General features: G+C 54.5%; 2 protein-coding genes across 16 annotated transcripts; one reads left to right on the forward strand and one right to left on the reverse strand.

The window, feature by feature from the left end:
• Positions 1 to 489: 489 nt before the first annotated feature.
• CHRD (chordin) lies at positions 490 to 9069 on the reverse strand. Of its 7 annotated transcripts, none has more exons than XM_037806490.1 (23): positions 8827 to 9068; positions 8490 to 8593; positions 8068 to 8197; positions 7808 to 7936; positions 7620 to 7719; positions 7452 to 7539; positions 6947 to 7088; positions 6691 to 6846; positions 6525 to 6607; positions 6300 to 6447; positions 6055 to 6161; positions 5814 to 5933; positions 5073 to 5229; positions 4521 to 4741; positions 3914 to 4027; positions 3319 to 3588; positions 3136 to 3229; positions 2960 to 3016; positions 2592 to 2695; positions 1994 to 2096; positions 1533 to 1687; positions 1306 to 1405; positions 759 to 953 (listed from the first exon to the last, which is right to left on the reverse strand). In XM_037806490.1, the coding sequence occupies exons 1-23, from the start codon at positions 8972 to 8974 to the stop codon at positions 904 to 906; spliced, it is 2880 nt and encodes a 959-aa protein (XP_037662418.1). In that variant the 5' UTR covers positions 8975 to 9068; the 3' UTR covers positions 759 to 903. The 7 variants fall into 7 exon arrangements, 6 of the variants coding, with proteins under 6 accessions (XP_037662270.1, XP_037662310.1, XP_037662418.1 ...); XM_037806615.1 differs by having other exon boundaries at positions 6691 to 6831; positions 8827 to 9067; XM_037806567.1 differs by having other exon boundaries at positions 759 to 956; positions 6691 to 6831; positions 8827 to 9067.
• Positions 9070 to 9502: 433 nt separating this feature from the next.
• Positions 9503 to 19060, forward strand: THPO (thrombopoietin). Of its 9 annotated transcripts, XM_037839290.1 has the most exons (8): positions 9503 to 10185; positions 10603 to 10709; positions 11160 to 11205; positions 12563 to 12726; positions 12962 to 13089; positions 13440 to 13526; positions 15014 to 15181; positions 15410 to 19060. In XM_037839290.1, exons 4-8 carry the CDS (start codon positions 12714 to 12716, stop codon positions 16070 to 16072), a joined length of 1059 nt encoding a protein of 352 aa, XP_037695218.1. In that variant the 5' UTR covers positions 9503 to 10185; positions 10603 to 10709; positions 11160 to 11205; positions 12563 to 12713; the 3' UTR covers positions 16073 to 19060. The 9 variants fall into 9 exon arrangements, 8 of the variants coding, with proteins under 8 accessions (XP_037695218.1, XP_037695225.1, XP_037695237.1 ...); XM_037839297.1 differs by lacking the exons at positions 9503 to 10185; positions 10603 to 10709 and adding an exon at positions 10851 to 10867; XR_005217403.1 differs by lacking the exons at positions 9503 to 10185; positions 10603 to 10709 and having other exon boundaries at positions 10887 to 11205; positions 15350 to 15490; positions 15607 to 15673.
• The last annotated feature ends 166 nt before the right edge of the window (positions 19061 to 19226 follow it).

Here is a 19226-nt window from a genome sequence, read left to right on the forward strand (position 1 = left end):
GAGTAAGGAGGTTTATCTTATTCTATACATCATTTGGTTCCAAGATAAGCTCAGCCAAGAGCTTGGCCAGGGCTCATTTCAGTCCACTCCGATCTAGGTTTGCCCCAGAACTGGTTGAGAACACAATTAGCTTCCAGGGAGGAAAAATAACAGGAGAAAGTATTGGCCTCACTTTAGACAAAGAAGGTAGGTAGTTGTCACACTTTGATTTCTCTTTAGAGCAATTTCAAAAACATGGGGGCTAGCAAAAATGCCAGCCATGTGAATAGACCAGTGGAGATGAAACCTAAGCCTAAGTCCTGCATCGGGGGGCCTGAGTTCTCAGGGCTCTAGTCCATCCCAAGGACAGTCCCGGCCCAGCTGTGGAATCCAGGCACCCGGGCCATCCACTCTGCCACCTGCTCTCTCTGCAGGCTCCTCACTCCCCTCCTATTCTCAGACCCTCCTCCTCAGCTGCCCCCCCTCATAGAGACAACCTCAAGTCCAAAGCCTGAAAAAAAATTTTTTTTTAATAAATACAAAAGTCTCCAATAATGACTCTGCTCAGCTCAGGGACAGCAGGAGTGGAGTTGGGGGAGAGGGGGGACCCTTGGTGCTGAGTGAGGATAAATTAAAAATCCCAAACAAGCCAGTGACATTATGTAGAAGGAAAAGGGGCTGGGCTTCCAGGGCAGAGGCTGGGAGGGCTGGGCTGGGGGGCCGCAGGACAGGAGTGGAGATGGCCTTGGTCTGGCAGGGCTGGGACTGCCCCTCCCCCTTGTGGAGCTGTGGTTTCCAGAGGTAGTGGGGGAGGGAGGAGCAGCAGAGAAGAGAAGCCAAAGGCAAATGCAGAGTCCTCGGCACCGCCCCTTCCCCCAGTCCAGGCCCGTCCTCTTGGTCAGGCAGCGGCCTTCTGGCGGCTCCCTAGGAGCCTTTGCCTTCTTTCTCCACCTCTGAAACAGACCTGTCTGGGGCTGCTGAAGACAGAAGAGAGAAAAGTGGGGGGAAGAGAGAAGGAATTAGGTAACCCTAAGAAAGGCTCAGGGAGGGCAGAGCAGAGCCTCTGTTATGGTCCCAGAAAGATCAAAATTCTCAAAGCAAGCCAGTGCACATCAACTGTATGACCTTAATCTGATCACTAAATGGCTCTGAGCTGCAGAAATTTCATAGGTAATAAGTGACAACTTTGCAGGGTTACTGTGAGGATGGAACAGGATAGCATTTGTGAAGCAGGTGGCACTGTTTCTGGCACCCAGGAAGTGCTCCCTTCCCTCCCCAGTTCCCCCCCCCCACGCCAGGCAGCCCATGGCTGACTCCCTCACTCACGCCGCCGGGGTGTGCAGTGGGAGCAGCATCGGCTCTCCTTCCCCAAGCCGCAGGAGAGTGGCACTGAGCAGTTGTCCCGCTCACAGTGGGGCACCCCTGCCTGGTGCAGGACAGAGCAGAGACGGATGGTCCCCCGGGGGCACTGGGACAGAGCCTGCCCTCCCTTGAAGGGTCTCTCCACTCTGGGCCAAGCTTCCAATGCCCCCTTCACACAAGCCCCCACTTACCCCACATCTGCAGGTGATACAGCTCATCTCCCCAAAGGGGGGCACCGAAGGGTGCCAGCTCTGGCTCTCTGGGAACCACTGCCCTGCAAATCGGCAGCCTCGGGGCCCATCAGCCTGCATGGGGTCCCCCAGCTGGGGTCGGGCCCCTGACCCCACTGTTGGAAGAGACAAAGGGAGGGAAAGAGAAAGGGTGAGCAAATATGAGCCTTCTGAAGGCAGTCTGAGTTTTGTCTTTGAATCCCCAGCACCTAGCATTTTCTGCACTCAGTAGGTGAGAAATTTGGATGGATGGATGGATGGATGCCGGGGAACTGGAACCCATCATACTACATGAGTACTTGCACATTCTTTCCACATTTAGAACCGTGGCTCCAGGCCAGGCACCTTCCCCCTACCCTCACTATGTGATCCCCTCACCCAGGCAAGCCTGCCCCACAAGGCCTCAGTGCCCAATCCCTCACCTGGACACTGTTTGCAGCAGTCTGTGGGGTTGACGCGGACAGGCTGGGCACAGGCCAGCCGAGGACACTGCACCTTCTCACAGTGCACCTCTCCAGTGCCCCCCTGTAGGGTTCCATTGAACAAGGGGCATCAGGAAGGCAGAGGGCACAGAAGCCTCCTGCTCCCACCCACCCCTTTCCCATGCCTCAAGCATAAAGTATCTGTGGCCTTTTACTCAGAAGCCCTGGGCTGGCTCTTTATACACCTGAATTCAAATCCTCATGGTAACCCTGCAAGGTAGGTACTATCATTTCCACTTACAGGGGAGGAAAGTGAGGCCCAGGGAGGTACAGAAACAAGCCCAGAGTCAGGCAGAGCTAGTGGGCTGGCAGAGTTAGAATTCACATCCAGGTCAGACCTTGTCCTTTTCCTACGGGAAGCTGAGTCTCAAAGCCCAAGGGACTTTTCTGGTATTGCTTAGTTCCTTGAGCCCTCCAAGAAAGCCACCAAGGAGGGGCTTTCTCTGCCTGGCAGACCCTCTGCATCTCTGCAGACCTCACAGGAGGGTGACAGGACCCAACCAGAGTTATGGCACCAGAGAAGATTGGACAGCCATACCTTGCAGGTGCAGACAGCGCACTTAATTAAGCCAAAGGGGGGCACGACAGGGTGCCACTGGGTACCCGCTGCCCGCCAGCTCCGGTCACCATCAAAATAGCAACCTGGAAGGGGACAGGGCCCAGCTGCGGTTAGTGCTGAGCTCATCGGCTGGGCCCACAGCCAAGACTTGTGCCTCAAACCCTCCCCACACCAGCCCAGGGCTCACTTGTGGGCCAGAAACACTAACAATCCCTGTGCCCCTCAGTCCTCAGACCACCCTCCCCTACATGCACACACACATATACCCTCACTCTTCTAGGCCCCTCCTGGTCCCACACAACAGCTTCTCTGGATCCCCCACTCCTGCATACACACTTCTAGCTCACCCTCTCCAGGGTCCCGGCTCTTCTGTAGCCCTGGTCGGTCTCTGACATCTTGTTTCTCTGTGGAGCCAAAGGCATGGCAAGGGCAGAGGGTGACTGCCCTCCTTTCCCTCTCCAGAGGTCCCACCCCTGGCAGGCCACCCCCTCCAATACCCTCTCCTCCCCTGCCAGGCACTTACCGGGGCACACGGGGCAGCACTGGTCGGGCGCCTGCACTGGGTGCAAGCAGCTGGGTGGAGGGCACACCACGGGGTCACAAATCACTGTGCGTCTCTGCAGGAAGGGGCAGGAGCACTGACTGTAGTGCCTGGGCCCCTTGCCATAGACCCTGGGTCCCCAGTGCACCCTCCCTGGCCTCCTACCTGGCAGGTGCAGAGCGAGCAGAGCGGGTCGTAGTTGGGTGTCCAGCGAGCCCCATGGGGACGCTGCTGCCCCTCGAAGAAGCATGTGTTGGGGTCTCGGGGCCGCCCAGGGCCACCGGGTTTGGCGGGCACTGGGGCCTCAGGGCCCAGCACAGCAGGCAGTGCAGGCAGTGCCACTGCCACGTCCGGAGACCAGGATGCCCGTACCTGTTCAGCCCCGGCCGCCACCAGGCGCAGGCCACCCACCTCACAGTGGTTAGCAATGTGCACCTAGGAGAGACCGGCGGAGGTAGCATCCCAGGCTCCCCCTCGCTTCTCCACCAGCCACAGCCAGCCAGGTGCCACAGCCAGCCAGGTACCTCAGTCCCCTGTCCCACCCCCTGAGCCCCCAGGCCCTCCAGAAGGATGCTCCTAGCTACATAAATTGTCCCAGCTGCCAGCAACAGCAGTGATCTCTATGTACTTTGTCTGGCTTTATCCTCCCAACCAGCCATGGGGGTTGATACTTCCATTCCCAGGACTCAGAGAGAGCAAGTGACTAGCCCAAGGCACATCGTGCCAGCCAAACTCTGCTCCACCCACGCTGCCCACCTACCTGCCCTCGCAACTCCCCCCGGGGGCTGCCTTTTGTGGAGATCAGCAGGGAGGCAGTGCCCTGAGCCAAGTGCCTCAGCAACTCAGGCTCCAGGTCCTTCACCACACCCTGGGCCTGTAAGTAGACAGGAGAAGGGACAGGAACAAGGCACTGCAGGACTGAGCCTACCGTCCCCAATTCACAGATACAGAAACTGAGACCCAGGAAGGTTAAAGGTCTCTAGAGCAGCAGCCCACTAGCGATGGTGTGGAGCTCAGAAGTCAGGTCTCCCAGACTCCAAGCCCATGGCAACCCGCCCCAATGCTCTGGAAGTCCAGGATATTACATGCTACCCAAGGCCTGCAGCAGAGAAGGACTCAGGGAGGAGAATGAATAATAAAAGCTGTTTTACTGTTAGTGTTTTATATACATTGCCTCAGAGAATCTAAGTCACTTGCACAAGATCACACAGCCTGTAAGCTGCTGAGTCGGATTCGTACCCAGTTCTGACTCCTAAGCCCATGCCAGTTCTGCCATACCCAGCAGCCTATTCTCTGCTTCCTGCATGCAGCCCTTCATGCTAAAAAGCAGATATTTTCCAAGCTGTTCCCCACCATCATGTCCTCACCTCCGGACCATAGAAGCCCTTCAGCAGCCGCCGGGGCCCTGGCATCCCAGGAGGCCCGAGGAGGTAGGCAGTGACAGTGCCCTGTTCTGAGCCACCAAGCCCAGCCAGCAGCACTTCATAATGCAGGTGACAGTGGGTGTCCAGGGAGAGCCAGGCATGCCCTGCCGCCTGGCTCCGCACAGGGGGCAGCACTAGGGCTCCTGCCAAGGGCACAGGCAGTGCTGGGTGCAGACAGGGAAGAAATGACAGATAAGGTGGTCTAGAGCAGCCCCTCAATCCCAGAGTTCCCTATCTTCCCCAACCCCGACTCCATGAACTGAGTGATGCTATCCATAGGCACAGAACCTAGGGAGCAGCAAGTTGTAGACCCCTTCACCACAGCAACAGGGAGGGTCTGCCAGCAGGGCCACCCACTCTATCCATCCCCACTCTCTGCAGATAGCAACCTGGAGGCTTGGGCACACAGAGGGCTCTCGCTTTCTGGCACCATCCCTCACATGGAATTACAGGTTAAAGGACACCAAAGGGCAGGCAGAGCCCTGGGGCACTCACTGTCATGGCGGGCACTGAGCCCACTGTAGGGTACAGCAGCCACATGCCCCCGCAGCTCTCCATCTGGGAAGTCCTTGGTGCCCACGTTCAGGAACAGCTCATTCTGCAGCAGCATATGAGTCCCTCGGGCACCCAGCCCAGGGCAGATGCCCACAGCCTGGGGAGCAGGGAAGGGTGAGACCTCACTGCAATCTGCATGATCCCTTGATGAACCCCTCTTCAGCTTTCATATAAGCCCAAGGTTCTGAAGGCATTCCGCATTTGTTCCCCCTCTAGACCCATACATACTTCCACACAGCACCAGTGACACTAAATATGAACCTCACTGGCTCAGTTTCAAATCCCTGCTCTACCACTACCTGTCTGTGTAATCCTGAGCAATTTCTTAACCTGTCTGATCCTTCACGTCCTTATCTATAAAATGGGTACTGTGAGGGCCAAAAGTAACATAAGCAGGCAATCAGTGAAGTTCACTGACTGTTGGGACTCCCCGTTTGACTGCAAGCTTACTGAGGACAGAGACCACATCTGATTTTCTTTGTACTCCAATCCCTAGCCCGGGACTCATCTTTACTCATGTCAAATGAATAAATGAATCAATGCAAGAGGCTGTGAGTGAGTACCTGATGCCAAACATCTCTGCTCACCCAACCTGGCTACCCACAGCCCAAGCCCTGGCAGCCCTGGCACATGGGCCCCGTGTGACCAGGTCCCGTGGTCCAGCCTGCCTGGAGCCCTCACCGTGTGTCTTCCCAGCTGGAATCCAGCCATCTGGCACAGGACAGTGCGCTGGTTCTTCCTCTGAGGCTTGGTCTCCAGCGTCATGGCCACCACCTCGCTGCCTGTACCTACCACTTGCACCTGATGGGGAGGGTTGATAGAGGGCAAACTGGAGTGGCAGAGAAGGCCTGGGGCCTGAGCCATTGCAGGGCAAGTCCTCATCCTGCTGTCTTCCCCATCTCCTGCAGTCCCCAACTCTTACCTGGTAGATCAGAGAGCCATTTCCTAACAGTGTGAGGCTAGCTGAGCCCGCAGCACCTGTCTGGACCGGAACTAGGGCATCAGCCCCACAAAGGACACTTTGCAGGACTGCAGACAGACAGGGCAGGTGGCAGGGTTGCTGCATAGCCATTCACACCCCCATCCCCAGAGCCGCTCGCACACCCCACCCTGTCTGTGCCTCTCAGTTGGTTATGCCCCAGGGTGCCAGACTGCACCCTGCCTCACCATCGCAGCTCGGCCTGGCAGCAATGTGTCCACTGATGCGCAGCCCTGGCCCACTCGCCCTCTCCAGGGTCATCTGCAACTCCCCCAGCACCAACCAGTCCATCTCCTGAGCTGTCAGGTTGGGCAGCACCTCAGCAAAGCCTGGTTCCTGTGGACAGAGCAGGGTGTGGTGGGCAGCAGGAAGAGGTCAGAGCAGGTGGCAGAAGGAGACCTGCCCTCACTTACCTGGGCTGAAGCATTGGCCTGAAACTCTCGCAGTAGCTGCCCATGGTGTAGAATCTGGAGCCGCAAGGGAACCTGGGCTGGTCCTGCAATGGCTGCACATGTGGACACTTCTGAGAGCTAGGGGCTCCCCCTATTCCCCCACATGCTTTGCCTCCATCCCACTTACCCCCACTATTGGAGTCCAGCAGCCCCCGGAAAAGCAACAAAAAATGCAGGGAGTCCTCTGTATCACTGAGAGTGAGCAGGGTGATACCACCCACACCAGGCTGTGGGGGGCCTTCCAAGGTCAGGATGGCACTGAAGGTCTCTGGGGGAGGGAGAGCTATGAGAGCCCATCAGAACATTCCCCTCCTCGGTCCACCACATTCCTAGGGATAGAGGAGACTCAGAACTTCACAGCCAGGGGCTGTTTGCCCCCTCACCTGCAGCTAGGGCCCGGTGCCGGATGAGAGGTCCCCAGATCTCCCCTGAAGTCTGAGTGGGTGTCACGAGGGCCACATACAATTGCTCTGACCTGAGGAGCCGCAGGGACAACCGAGGCACTGCTCGCCACACCCCACAGACCTGGAGTAGAGAGACAAGGAGGCCCTACTCAGACAGTATGCAGGACAGGACAGCTGAGAGGCCCAACCCTGATGAGGAAAGAATACAGGTAGGAGCCCCCAGTCCCTCCTAGGAAGCTTAAGAAGGGGGCTCTGGAGCCAGATGCTTGGGTTCAAATCCTGGCTCCACCACTTACTAGCTGTGTGACCTTGAGCAAATCACATTCTGCTACTGAGCCTCAGTTCCCTCATCTGTAAAATGGGCATCATAACGTTAGTGCCTTCCTCTCACTGGGCTGTTGTGAGGACCAAAGGCAGCAACGCATAGCAAGCCCTCAGCACAGTGCTCAGACTGGATACCGGCTCATAAATGGCATCATCTCACCAGGCCATCCTGGGTGGGGGCTGCAGGGTGTTCAAACAGGATGCTGCCAGTGGAGTCTGAGAAGCGGACCCGCATGGGGCGGTCCAGCCTGGGAATGAGGGATCGTGTGAGTCTCCCAATTCTCCTTCCCCGCCCCCTAGCTGACCTCTCCCTCCTCCCCTTTCTCACCGCCGGTAGGAGATGGAGAAACGCAAGCTAGAGCGCAGCAGTGAGACTCGGGCCCGTGCCACCGCCTGCGATCTCGGCCCGGTCAGCAGTGCCACGAAGTCTGCGATGGGAGGGAGAGGGTCCGAGCACCGTCACCCGCCAGGGCGGTCCGGCCCCGACCACGACCCTACTCCCCAGTCCCGACCTACCCGTGTGGCCGTCGCCGCGTGCCCGGTCCTCAGGGCCGGGCTCCCCGCGGTCGCTATAGCTGCGGTGCTCCGGGTCTCGAGGATACTCGAAGGCCAGGCCCGACGGCTGCCGCTCCGGGCCGCTGCGCTCTGCGCCGGGGGTGGGAGATGGGGGCTTCAGCCGGCCCAGAGGCCGGGCCAGTTGGACGCCGGGATCCGCGAGACCCGGGACGTAGTGTCGCGGCCCTGCTGCCCTCCCCCGGCGGCGGAACGGGCCTTACCCTGCGGGCAGGTCTGGCAGCAATGTCCCGGCAGCTGGCGTGGCTGCCCGCAGGCCAGGGTTGGGCACTCGGGTTTGATGTTCTTGCAACTGACCTTGCCTGGGCCCCTCGCGCGGCGACCCCACTGAGGCTGCTTGCGGAGAAGACGGGAAAGGGGGGTGAGGTTCAAGACGCTAACCGGTGAGGCCCAAAGGCGAAGAGGGAGGAAGGGTTCCGGGACCAACGCAATGATAGTCAATACCTGAGACCTGACGGGGGCGGTCCCCCCACCCCTCCTCTGCCGGAAAAAAATATCCCAACGCATGCCTGTCTGTGGGCTAGCCTCTTTCTCCTCACTAGCTCCAGGTCCACTCCGACATACCTGTGCCCCAGCGCTGCCCCACCCGGAGGACCCGGCTGCCGCCACTGCTGGGTCCACTCACCGCCTCGCAGGCGCACAGCACGCAGCGCATCACCCCGAAGGGCTCCCCCAGGTCCGGGTGCCACGTTTCGTCCAAGGCATAGACCTTCCCGCCGAAGGAGCAGCCTGCGGGGAAGGACTTGGCTGGCGGCCGCTGCCCAGCTCCCGCCGTGTGTCCGCCCCGGGTGCTGCCCGCCAGGCCCTGGGTTCCCCGGGCACGACGCGCCCCGCGGCCCTCGTCCACCAGTCCAGGCCGCCCGCTGCGCCGAGCCACCTGTGCCCGGCGCCCCCTCCGGGCAGGCGCGGACTTGTCCCAAGCCGGACTCCCCGCCCGCTCCTCCCCGGAGGCGCCCACCTACCTGCCGCTCCGCGAACTGGCAGCGGCTCCTTCTCGGACCGGATGGGCAACGCGGGGGGCTCGGGGCCGGCTCCGGAGGCCGGCCCGGAGCTGAGCAGCAGCAGCCCGAGGAGCAGCAGCGGGGCCGGCGGGGCCGGGAGGCTCGGCATGACGCGAACCGGACAGCTGGGGAGGCGGGAGGAGGGAGGGAGAGCGGGAGGAGGGAGGAGGGCCGGGCCGGGGGCGGTGCGGCCGGAGGGGGCCGGGGCCGGGGCAGTGCGGCGGCGAGGGGCTTGTCGGACGGCCGCGGAGTCGGCGCCCGGCGGGGCGGGGCGGGAGGAGCGGCCGGGAGGAGCGCGGGCGGGCGCTGACCCGGGCCGTACTCGGCTCTAGTGCCCCGGGCGCCGGCTCCGGCCCGTTTTATGCCCCGCGCCCGGCGCCCCGGCCGGGGGCCTCCTCCTCAACAAACCGGGCGACGGCGGCTCGGCGAGGGGCCGGGCTGAGCCCGGGGGTCCGGCCCAGCAGCGGCGGCCCGGATCGCGAGTGGGGGAGGGGAGGGAGGGGCTGGGACCGGGCAGGGGAGGAGGGAGGGGCTGGAGGGGAAGGGGGAGCAGAGGGGAGAGGGGGAGGGGAGAGACCAGGGGGCGCGAAGAGGGGAAGGAGAGGCGGGCCTGGAGCCCCCTGCTGCCGGCGGCCACAGGGCTGCTGGACCAGGAGGTGTGTGTCCGGCCCAGGACCGGAGTCCCAGGCCAGGGAGGGGCAGAGGCTGGGCCTGAGGCGTGGGCGGGCCACTGGGTGAGGACCCTGGTTCTGCCTAAAGGATGAAGACTTATCTTTAAGGATGAGGAAGTGCATGAAAGTTCTATCAACTGATCTCCCCCTGACTCGGGGTCCACAGCACCCCTAAATCCTACTCCAGCCTCTCTCATTGCCTAGCCCGTGTCACCACCTTTTCCCTGAGGTCTGTCCTCATTTTACTGTTTCCCTGGACAGGACCTAGACAGGAACAGGCAGTGTTCCCCCTTTCTGGCAAGTGACAGTGTTTCTCTCCCCAATGTAACTTGTCCTCAGGCCAATTACACTACTATTGGGCCCAGCCTAAAGTGCTTTCTCACCCTCTTCCTTCACCCAGGGGACCTTCTGCCTCTCTACCGCACCCCCAATCTCCTTTGTCTTGGTTTCCTGGTCATGACTGCCTCCTCTCCCTCCCACCTCCACACGTGCACCAGCCTTCCAGCCATCCCAAGCACCCTCCTTCCTAATCTTGGGAGGCATCTTGTCTGGCTGAACTGGAGAATTCCGGGATCTAGGCCATACTCCTTAGCAGACAGCCCCATCCTTGGGAGGAGGAGCAGGAGAAGGCCTGAGGAAGAATTAGGGGGTGAGGGGGGTTGGGAAACAAGGTCAGGTCAGGAGGCCCCTGAAGACAGAGACTGTGGGGAAACTGGGATTGAGGGGAAAGAAAATGGAACTAGAGTCAGGGCCAAAGGAAGAGGGGGCCAGTGGGGAGGTATTTGTGGGGGAGGTTCAGCAACTATCTTTCCTAAGATAGGGACACATGGGCCTGGTTATTCCTCTTGTCACATGTGGAATGGTAGGCAATGGAAGAGGGAGAGAGAAGGGGGAGAGAGCACAGACACAGAGACAGAGACATTGTCCCGGCCACTGGGTCCCAGCAGAGGAGCACCTGAGCCTAGGTTTAACCCAGCACTACACACCCTCATCTTCCAGTCCTCTCAAACTGTCCAAACTCTTTCCACCTAACACCAATCCCTAACAGGATCATTCTCTAAAACAGGCAATACCCAGATTCCCACTTGGAAAGAGAACAGCAAAACAGCACCCCAAGGGAGTCATAGGAGAGAAAAGCAGGAAAGCAAGAGCCCTATTGGATTTCAGCAACAGGTGTGGTGTCCAGGGAAAAGAAATTTGGACAGCCAGGAATTTTTAAATCCACCAATCTAAAACAATACTTCTGTGCCTCTTCTCCAGGGACAAAAATGTCCTGCCAAACGCCTCCTGGAAAAAACTTCTGCTCCCCTCCCATCTCCTCCCCCCACCAGGTCCCAGGTTTCCCATCTCCTAGAAATAGATGGGATCCTCCTATTCAAATCCTCCCTGTGGTGTGTGTGTATGGGTGGAGGAGCTGGGTTCGTCAGTGGACCATGGTCCAGGCAGGGGCTCCAGGTCCAGTGTGGGTGGGAGGAGAGACGTCACTTCCGGGGGCCCTCGCCAGTGTCTGGTGGCTCTCTGCTCTCCGATTGGGCAGAAGTGGCCAAGGCAGGCGTGTGTCCCCACTGCCGTGGAGGGGCTGTGCCCCAACACCACATGTCTTCCTACCCATCTGCTCCCCAGAGTGCTGCCCGCTCTACACCTGGGTCGTTGAGTACTTCTCCAACCGGTAAGTGGCAAGCAGGGTTTGGGGTTATATGAGGGTAGAAAGGACAGGAAAGAGGAATTGGGCTCTCCGCTGGGGGAGGGGCAGGCAAACTGGAACCTACAGGCACTGACCTTTGTCGAGAAGAGTGTAGCCTTCCCAGAATGGGAGGAGCAGGAGAGAGCAGGGATAGGGGGTGGGGTGCTGGTTTCTGAGGGACTGATCACAGACTTGGTGGAATATAGCACAGTCCTGGCTGACCTTCAGAAAAGGGAACAAGAACTCATGGAGGAATTAAGAAAGGAGGTACATTTAAGGCCTGGGGAGCACAGCACCAAGATGACATAGCCCCAATCCTCATTCCTTGTCAGCTTAAGGCTCTGAATCCTGGGGCTGGGGGAATCTGGGCCAAGGAAGCAAGGCTTGAGAGGGTAATGGGAGGAGGGCTCATGCATGTTGACAGACCTACAGGAAATCCCAATATTGAATCAGGTGCAGGCCTCTTTGCACAACTTGTGAAAGAAGGAGGAAGCCATGTGGGGGGTCCCCTGAAGGAAACGGAAGGGGTCTGCAGAGGGGGCAGGGAGGAAGGTGTGGAGTATGAGACAGATATGTTGGTGGGTGTCTAAGGCAAGGTAAGCCATGTAAGGCGGTTATCACCTCACTCAGCAGGTACCCATTCTTGGGCAACCTGCTGCAGAACGGAAGTCTCAAGTCTCAGGAGGGCCCATCTCTTTGCCTTGGTAACTAGGGACTTCAAAACTTGGAGTACAAAGAAAGAAAAACTCCCAGAGGCTTTGTGTGGGGGCAGGGGTGGGGGTGGTAAATAGGGAAAGAATAAGAAGTTAACTTCTCACACCACTTTCTCCTAATCTTTTACTAACCTGCCTCTAATAGTCCCAGTTGTATTTTTGACCAATCCTTCCCCCTCTGCTCCCACTCCCAAATCTGAAACTACCTATCAACATATTGTAGATATTTGTTAGTTCCTCACTCTGGCCCTATATCTTGTTTTCTGCTCTCTTCCCCAAGCTTGTGCCACCATACTTCCATTCTCTTTCCCTATCCAAGACTTTCTCCAACCAATCAACCAAGATTGCTCAGAATTTGAAGCAAGTTAAGGTATATGTGCACATATCCCGTCCTGCTTCTCTTGGGAGGGGAGAGGGGGTGAGGGTGGGTTACCAAATCCACATCAGACTTACTGAGGAACCTTGACAAAAAGGAGATTCTATATGCTGCATAAAAAAACACGAGACCTGTCAGAGTTTTAGCAGTTCAGATTGGTCAGCATCTCAAGCCTTCCAAGATTCTATTTCCCCTGCCAAGCAGTCTTTTCCTTGAAATTTGATTAAATGTTCACTACTGCTGTCACTTGCAGGGTAGATTCCAGCTCCACTTCCTCGGCCCACCTGTGCCCCACCCCACTCTACCCGGAAGTGCAAGAGCCCAAGCCGCCTCCATGGCCCCAGGAAGGATTCAGGGGAGAGGCCCCATACAGGGAGCCACTCAAATTGAACACCCTGGCCAGAATGGAGCTGACTGGTAAGAACACACTTGAGGGGCCTAGTGCCAGATCAGAACATGGGAGACAGCAAAAGAGAAAGGATGCATGCCATGAGGCAGGGGATAGGGGAACCCAATCTCCCAGGAGTAAAGCATCTGAGTGTCAGATTCCCTGAGTTTCAGGTCTGGGTCCTAAGTGGGAATTCCTGGCCCACCACCCCACAATGATTTCTTCCTTGTCCACTCCTTTCAACCTCACCTCTCTTCATCCAAGAATTGCTCCTCGTGGTCATGCTTCTCCTAACTGCAAGACTAACTCTGTCCGGCCCGGCTCCTCCTGCTTGTGACCCCCGACTTCTAAATAAACTGCTTCGTGACTCCCACGTCCTTCACAGCAGACTGGTGAGAATCCCCAAGTATTGTCCCTCTATCCACTTAACCGGTAAGATACCTCACTCCCAACACTTCCTCTCACTCCCTGATCCAATTGCTATTCTTCCAATATTGTCTTTGGAAAGACCACCACCTACCAATCACCACTCCCTGACAAGGGTTATGATTTGCAATAGAACCCTCATTTTTTTTTTTTTTTGTTAGTTTTATTTAAAAACACTCCATTTACAAAAGAACTCTCTTTTAAAAAGCTCCAATCTGGACATGTTACTCACGGAAGCCTATCCTGGTCACTGGGCCATCAAACCTCCCTCTATTTCGGCTCCTTCCTCCCCCCAATTTCCAACCTTTTTCAACAGAGCCAGTGCCCAGATGTTAACCCTTTGACCACACCTGTCCTGCTGCCTGCTGTGGACTTTAGTTTGGGAGAATGGAAAGCCCAGACGGTAAGAAAGGCCACCCCTTTTCTTGGTTGGCCTTAAGTCCTATCTCCCAGCAATTTCCTACTGTTTCCCATGGATTCTTCAAAATTCTTGAGCACGCTAAAAATATCTCACCTTCAGCTTGCCACACTAACCCAATCTACATTCTCCTATCATGATACCCTGTGGACAGGATGATGGCTTGTGGGACCAATATGTTAAATAGATTCAGAGCTGAACACCATGAAAAGCTGGATAGCAGGCTCTCGTGGCCATGTCTTTGACCTATTCCTGTTCAACCTTTTTTAAATTGACATGAAAAAGTAAGTCTGAGCTGTCATCCACTGGTGACACAAAGCTGGGCAGCACAGGTGCAGTAACAAGACAGAGTCAAGATTCAAATGGCTAAAAGCTTAGGTCAAAAACAAGGTGAAATTTAAGATATATATATATATGTATATAAAATTCAGTACTTTGGATATATATAAAATTCTGCACATGTAGATTAATTGAGCAAAGCACTATTCTAGCTCTCAGCCTTGATGCCCCTGCCTCCTTCATATAAACTTCTAGCCCTAGAAATTCCTATGAAAAAAGATATGGGAGGGTTAAGTTGACCCCAAACTTTGCATGAAAACATTATTTAAGCAGCTATTTAAAAAGCTAGCAATTTTAGACTGCTTTTGGATATATTTAGCATTCAAATTGTGGAACCATTTCTACAAAACTCTATTCTGATCGGGACTACACTTAAAAGCACTGGATTGAGAACTGGATAACCTCCTCTGGACACATGCTAATTTATTTAAGAGGAGCCATATTAAACTAGCATGTTTAATATGTCCAGAAGGAAGCAGTCTGAACAGTGAGAGGTTAGAAAACATGTTATATGAGGAATGGCTTAAAAAAAAAAAAAAAGAACACCCTAATTAGTTTGGAGAAAAGTGGTAGGCCTGTGGTCTAGCACGAAGTTCTTTAGATTGGGACTCGGAAACCTTGGAAAGAGCATTCCTTGGTAAGTCAACTCTTCTACCCTCAAGATCCCTAAAATTCCTTTCCATTCCCTCAGGTCTTTTAGGGGGACTGGGTCAGAGACAAAGGGCAGTTTTCTACAGTTTCCTTTTAATTCCAGCTCTCCCATTTATTAGCAAGTTCCTCCCCTTCATCTAAAACTCATATGATGCTAGCAGAAAGAATAGCTTTGCAGAGCTGGAATCAAGAGGTAAAGTTATAGTGGGGTAGATTTCAGCATAATGTAAGGGAAAAAAAACTTTTCTGACTAAAACTAAGTGTAATACCAGGCTGGGTTACCGGACACTGGAGTTATTCAAGCAGAGGCTGATGACCAATTGTTGGGAAACTGTGAAGGAATTCCTGTGCTGGGTGGGACCTTGGTCCTGTCCAATTCTCAGCTCCTATGATTCATTCTGCTGGCTACTCCTACAGCCTCCCCACCCGCTATTAGCATGCCCTTTGAAGCAGCCCACTTCTTTCTTCCATCTCATTCCCAGGAGCAGACCAAGGCACAGGACGTTCTGGGAGCAGTGACCCTTTTACTGGAGGGAGTGATGGCAGCACGGGGACAAGTGGGTCCCACCTGCCTCTCGTCCCTCCTGGGCCAGCTTTCTGGACAAGTCCGCCTCCTCCTTGGGGCCCTGCAGGGCCTCCTTGGAACCCAGGTAAGTCCCCATCTATAAGTACTGCCCTTTTTCTCTGATCCAGTCCCCCTAGAAGACCTGAGGGAAGGGGAATTCTAGGAATCTTGAGGGTGAGAGAGTTGAGCTCCCAAACAGTGCTCCCTCCCAGCCCTAAAGCCTGGGTGCTGGGGCCTTATCTTCTCCCCATAGATTCGGGAGGCATGATATCTGGCCCAAGTCTCTGGCCTCAGGCCCATCCTCTGCCTTCAGCTTCCCCCACAGGGCAGGACCACAGCTCACAAGGATCCCAATGCCATCTTCCTGAGCTTTCAACAACTGCTCCGGGGCAAGGTGCGTTTCCTGCTGCTTGTAGTAGGGCCCACCCTCTGTGCCAGGCAGGCCCTGCCCACCACAGCTGTCTCAAGCAGTACCTCTCTATTCCTCACACTGAACAAGCTCCCAAACAGGACTTCCGGACTGCTGGAGAGAAACCCCAGTGCCTCAGCCAAGACTGCTGGCTCTGGACTTCTGAACAAGCTGCAGGGATTCAGAACCAAGATTCCTGGTCTGCTGAACCAAACCTCCAGGACCCTGAACCAAATCCCTGGATTCCTGAACAGGACGCATGGGCCCTTGAATGGAACTCATGGACTCTTCCCTGGCCCCTCGCCCAGGGCCCTAGGAGCCCCAGACATACCTCCAGGAACTTCAGACACAGGTTCCCTGCCACCCAACCTCTGGCCTGGATATTTTCCTTCCCCAACCCATCCTCCTACTGGACAGTACACACACTTCTCTCCTTCACCCACCTTACCCACCCTCACGACCCAGCTTCAATCCCCTCTTCCTGACTCCTCTATCACACCCAACATCAGCAGTCCCCTTCTAATCACAGCCCACCCTTATGCCCAGAATCGGTCACAGGAAGGGTAGGGTGCTTGGAGACTGCCTACTTCAGAATGGTCTCTCGTGTATAATTCCCTCACCCAGAGGAGAGGCCCTGGGAGACAAATGCAGCTATACCAGATTTCCTGCTTTCACCTGAAACCAAAGCCTTGGTAAAAAGGGATACACAGGACAGAAAAAAGGATCATTTTTCACTGTATATTTTAAAACTTCAGAAGCTATTTTTTTAAGCTATCAATAATATTCATCAGAGCAGCTAATTATCTTTGGTCTATTGCTTGCCCAAAGTTACAAGTTAATAATTCCCCAATTATTCTTTTTCATTCACTAATTCTGCAAAGGGCTGGCCTGGCCTCTGAACAGAAGTATAAACTAAACCTTTTATCAGAAAAGAGAGGGTGGTTTCTTTTGCTTTGAGCTTAAGGCCCTCCATTGCCCTCGCCCCTTTACCATCATTCCCGGTAGGATTCTATCCTTAAGAGATCCCCACTTTTGAGAAATGAATGAGAAGTTGTGAAGTTGTCTCTCAGAAAGGCTGTCCCTATACAATCAGACAAAACTGAGCCTCTCTAGATGAATAAATGACTGTGTGCAAAAGCTAACTGAAAAGGCAGGGAAAGATGTTCTTCTGGAGAGGCAACAGATTCCCCCAACCCCCCCAAAAGCTAACAGGAAGCCTTGGAGAGCCTCACACCCCAGGTAAGCCTGTGCAGACAACTCAGTCAAGGCAAGACTGGGATGTGACAGCTGAGCAAACAGCCAGAGCTGCAGCCACTCCGCGGGAGGCTTCACCAGGCATGGGTTCCTGCCTCCCTCCTGTGGAGGCCAGGGGGAAGTGCAGGAAGTGGCATGAGTCAGTCTCCTTGAGCTCACACAGCAGGAGAGACAAGTACATGTCAAGTACAAGTTGAAGGCTCATTTCCCAATTCCCCATGGCTCATAGTATCTAAAAAGCAGCCCTGTGTGAACACCATAAACTCTGCTAGAGGATCTCTAGGAAAGAAACCAGAGGCAGGCTACGGGGCTTTGCAAATAAATGCTGGCTTGGTGCTCAGAAAGAGGTTTACACTGCACAAAACAAAAACTCCATTGCAAAGATCAACCTGCTACCTTCAGAGGCTCCTGCAGGAAAACTAGTGGAAGTTTTTCCCACTCTTTTTTTCCTTTTTAAAGAAAGGAGGGATCATGGAGGTAGAGGAGCCAGGAATCCAGAGCTCCAAACACTGCCACAAATACTCCGGGATCAGCAAAGGCATTCCAAAACAATGGAATGTAAGCCAGTGTGCTGGGAACCTTATGTACATTATCTTTCTTGATGCTCACACAACTTTGCAAGGTACATATTATCATCTCTATTTTAAGGATGAGGAAACGCAGGCTCAGAGAAGCCAGGCTACCCAGGCTATAAGCAGGAAAGAATATAAACCCAAGTCTGACTCCCTCTGGAGTCCATGTTCTCTCCAGGCTGACGCACTGTCCAATATATCATTCAGTGATTCTATTCACTGGAAAAGACTTCCAAGTCCTTAGGGAGTAAATACATCAATAGTTAAAGAGTTCTGAGTAGAAAACAAAGCTCTTAGTGGGGCTGACCAATTCAGACATCTCCAGGTGTCTTTCTTTCCCTTTATGGACAGAACAGTTTCCATGGAGAAGGATCAACAAATGCACAGAGCTCAAAAGTGCTGTCCAAATCAGATGTTGTCAGTTTCTGCATAGGGAAAATTAGTTCATCCACACTACAAATTCCAGAATGCAGTTAAGGAAATGCTAAATGGAAATTGAAATTTACTGAAATACTGAAGTAGGTTAAATTTAATGATCAAATGAAACACTTCACGGTACATGAAAGAGCCAGCACCCAGGGCAAGATATGGCAAAGGGACCAGAGACAAAGAATTAGGGGTTCTCAGCACAGCCAGAGAGGCAAAGATGGCAAAATTGCAAGTTGTAGCCAGGAAGTTCCAGGCACACAGTTTAGGTATTTTACTTACTCCAGTTCAGGGGAAATGCAAATAATTCTTGGGCTTCTCCAGTGTGAACTCATCTGCCCCTACTTCCCCTTGACACAAAAGACAAAAAATCTTTTACAAGCGGAACACTCATATCTCTATTCAAATTTATGCCAGTTCTCTTGCTTCTGCTACCCCAGGGCAGCCAGGACCTTCTGCTGATATCCTACAAACTATTACTGGTAATTAGGTTCTCCCATGCTAACTGAACTAGATCCTTCTCCAGCCACCCCGACCCTCCCAACAAAAAAATCTAACTTCATGGAAAAATTCTAGGATTTCCATAAAAATTCATTCCCACCCCCACCACAGCTCCTATTTTCCCCCCTTCCCCTCTACAACGAAGCAAAAGAAACACCTTTTCCTCCCCCTCTGCAGAGGCCATTCATTTTCAACCCATTTCCCTAAATGTTATTTCTAACACCTCCTATAAAGACTTGAAAATGATGGGGAAGGAAACACCCCAGGTATCCCAGCGGGGGGCAGGGGGACAGCAACCATGACAAAACCAGATCAAAAGAGACAACGGCTTAATACACACTCCCAGAGCAGCTTTCTGGATTGTTCTCTGAATTTTCCAGAGGAAAACGGAGTCCCCTGTGCTTTCTCAGAGACCTTTAATTCCAGGCTAAAGAGTCAGTTCATGTGCTGGAATCCTGGTGAGCAATGGCATTTCCTCGTCTTTTCTCTTCCCCCACTTATAGATTAGGGACTGCAGTGAGGCTGCTGCATTGTCCCAGGCAGTGGCCCAGGCCTGCCACCCTCATTGGTATTGCCGCCTTGTCCACTTCCCTGGTCTAGGCAGCAGCTCCCTGTTCAATGTCACTGGTAAGAACCACCATCATTCACCCTCCCTCCCAGGCCACTACTAGAGTGTAGAGCAGAGTTCCTCCGCCTGCTTCTATAACCACCAAGCTCTCTCTTCTCGCTCTCTTCATATGGTTGTGTCCAATGCTGTGTCTAAAAGCCTCCACCCAAAAAGTACATAAAAATAATGAACATTTCCAGGCTATGCAAGTGATTCATTCATGTCAACGTGAACTGACTGTCTAAGAGGCTGAAAGTGTTGGAAGGACACGAACAGGGCTCCTTGCCAATTCAAAATTCTTTGCCAAATGGGTGGTATCTTCCAGGCCTGGGATGCCTTCAGGAGCCAAAAGCACAAGAAC

This window comes from Choloepus didactylus, chromosome 1 (assembly GCF_015220235.1).
Source record: "Choloepus didactylus isolate mChoDid1 chromosome 1, mChoDid1.pri, whole genome shotgun sequence".
In the NCBI taxonomy this organism is placed as follows: Eukaryota; Metazoa; Chordata; class Mammalia; order Pilosa; family Megalonychidae; genus Choloepus; species Choloepus didactylus.

Coding starts and splice junctions, on each gene's coding strand:
- CHRD (XM_037806342.1), bottom strand. CDS start 8,974: ATGCCGAGCCTCCCGGCCCCGCCGGCCCCGCTGCTGCTCCTCGGGCTG. Junction 7,089..7,451: donor CCCCCACCCAGGATGGCCTG/GTGAGATGATGC, acceptor TCTCTACTCCAG/GTCTGTGGGGTGTGGCGAGC. Junction 3,230..3,318: donor GCTCGCTCTGCACCTGCCAG/GTAGGAGGCCAG, acceptor CCCTTCCTGCAG/AGACGCACAGTGATTTGTGA.
- THPO (XM_037839251.1), top strand. CDS start 10,970: ATGGTCCAGGCAGGGGCTCCAGGTCCAGTGTGGGTGGGAGGAGAGACG. Junction 12,727..12,961: donor GGCCAGAATGGAGCTGACTG/GTAAGAACACAC, acceptor TCTTCATCCAAG/AATTGCTCCTCGTGGTCATG. Junction 13,090..13,439: donor ACGTCCTTCACAGCAGACTG/GTGAGAATCCCC, acceptor CTTTTTCAACAG/AGCCAGTGCCCAGATGTTAA.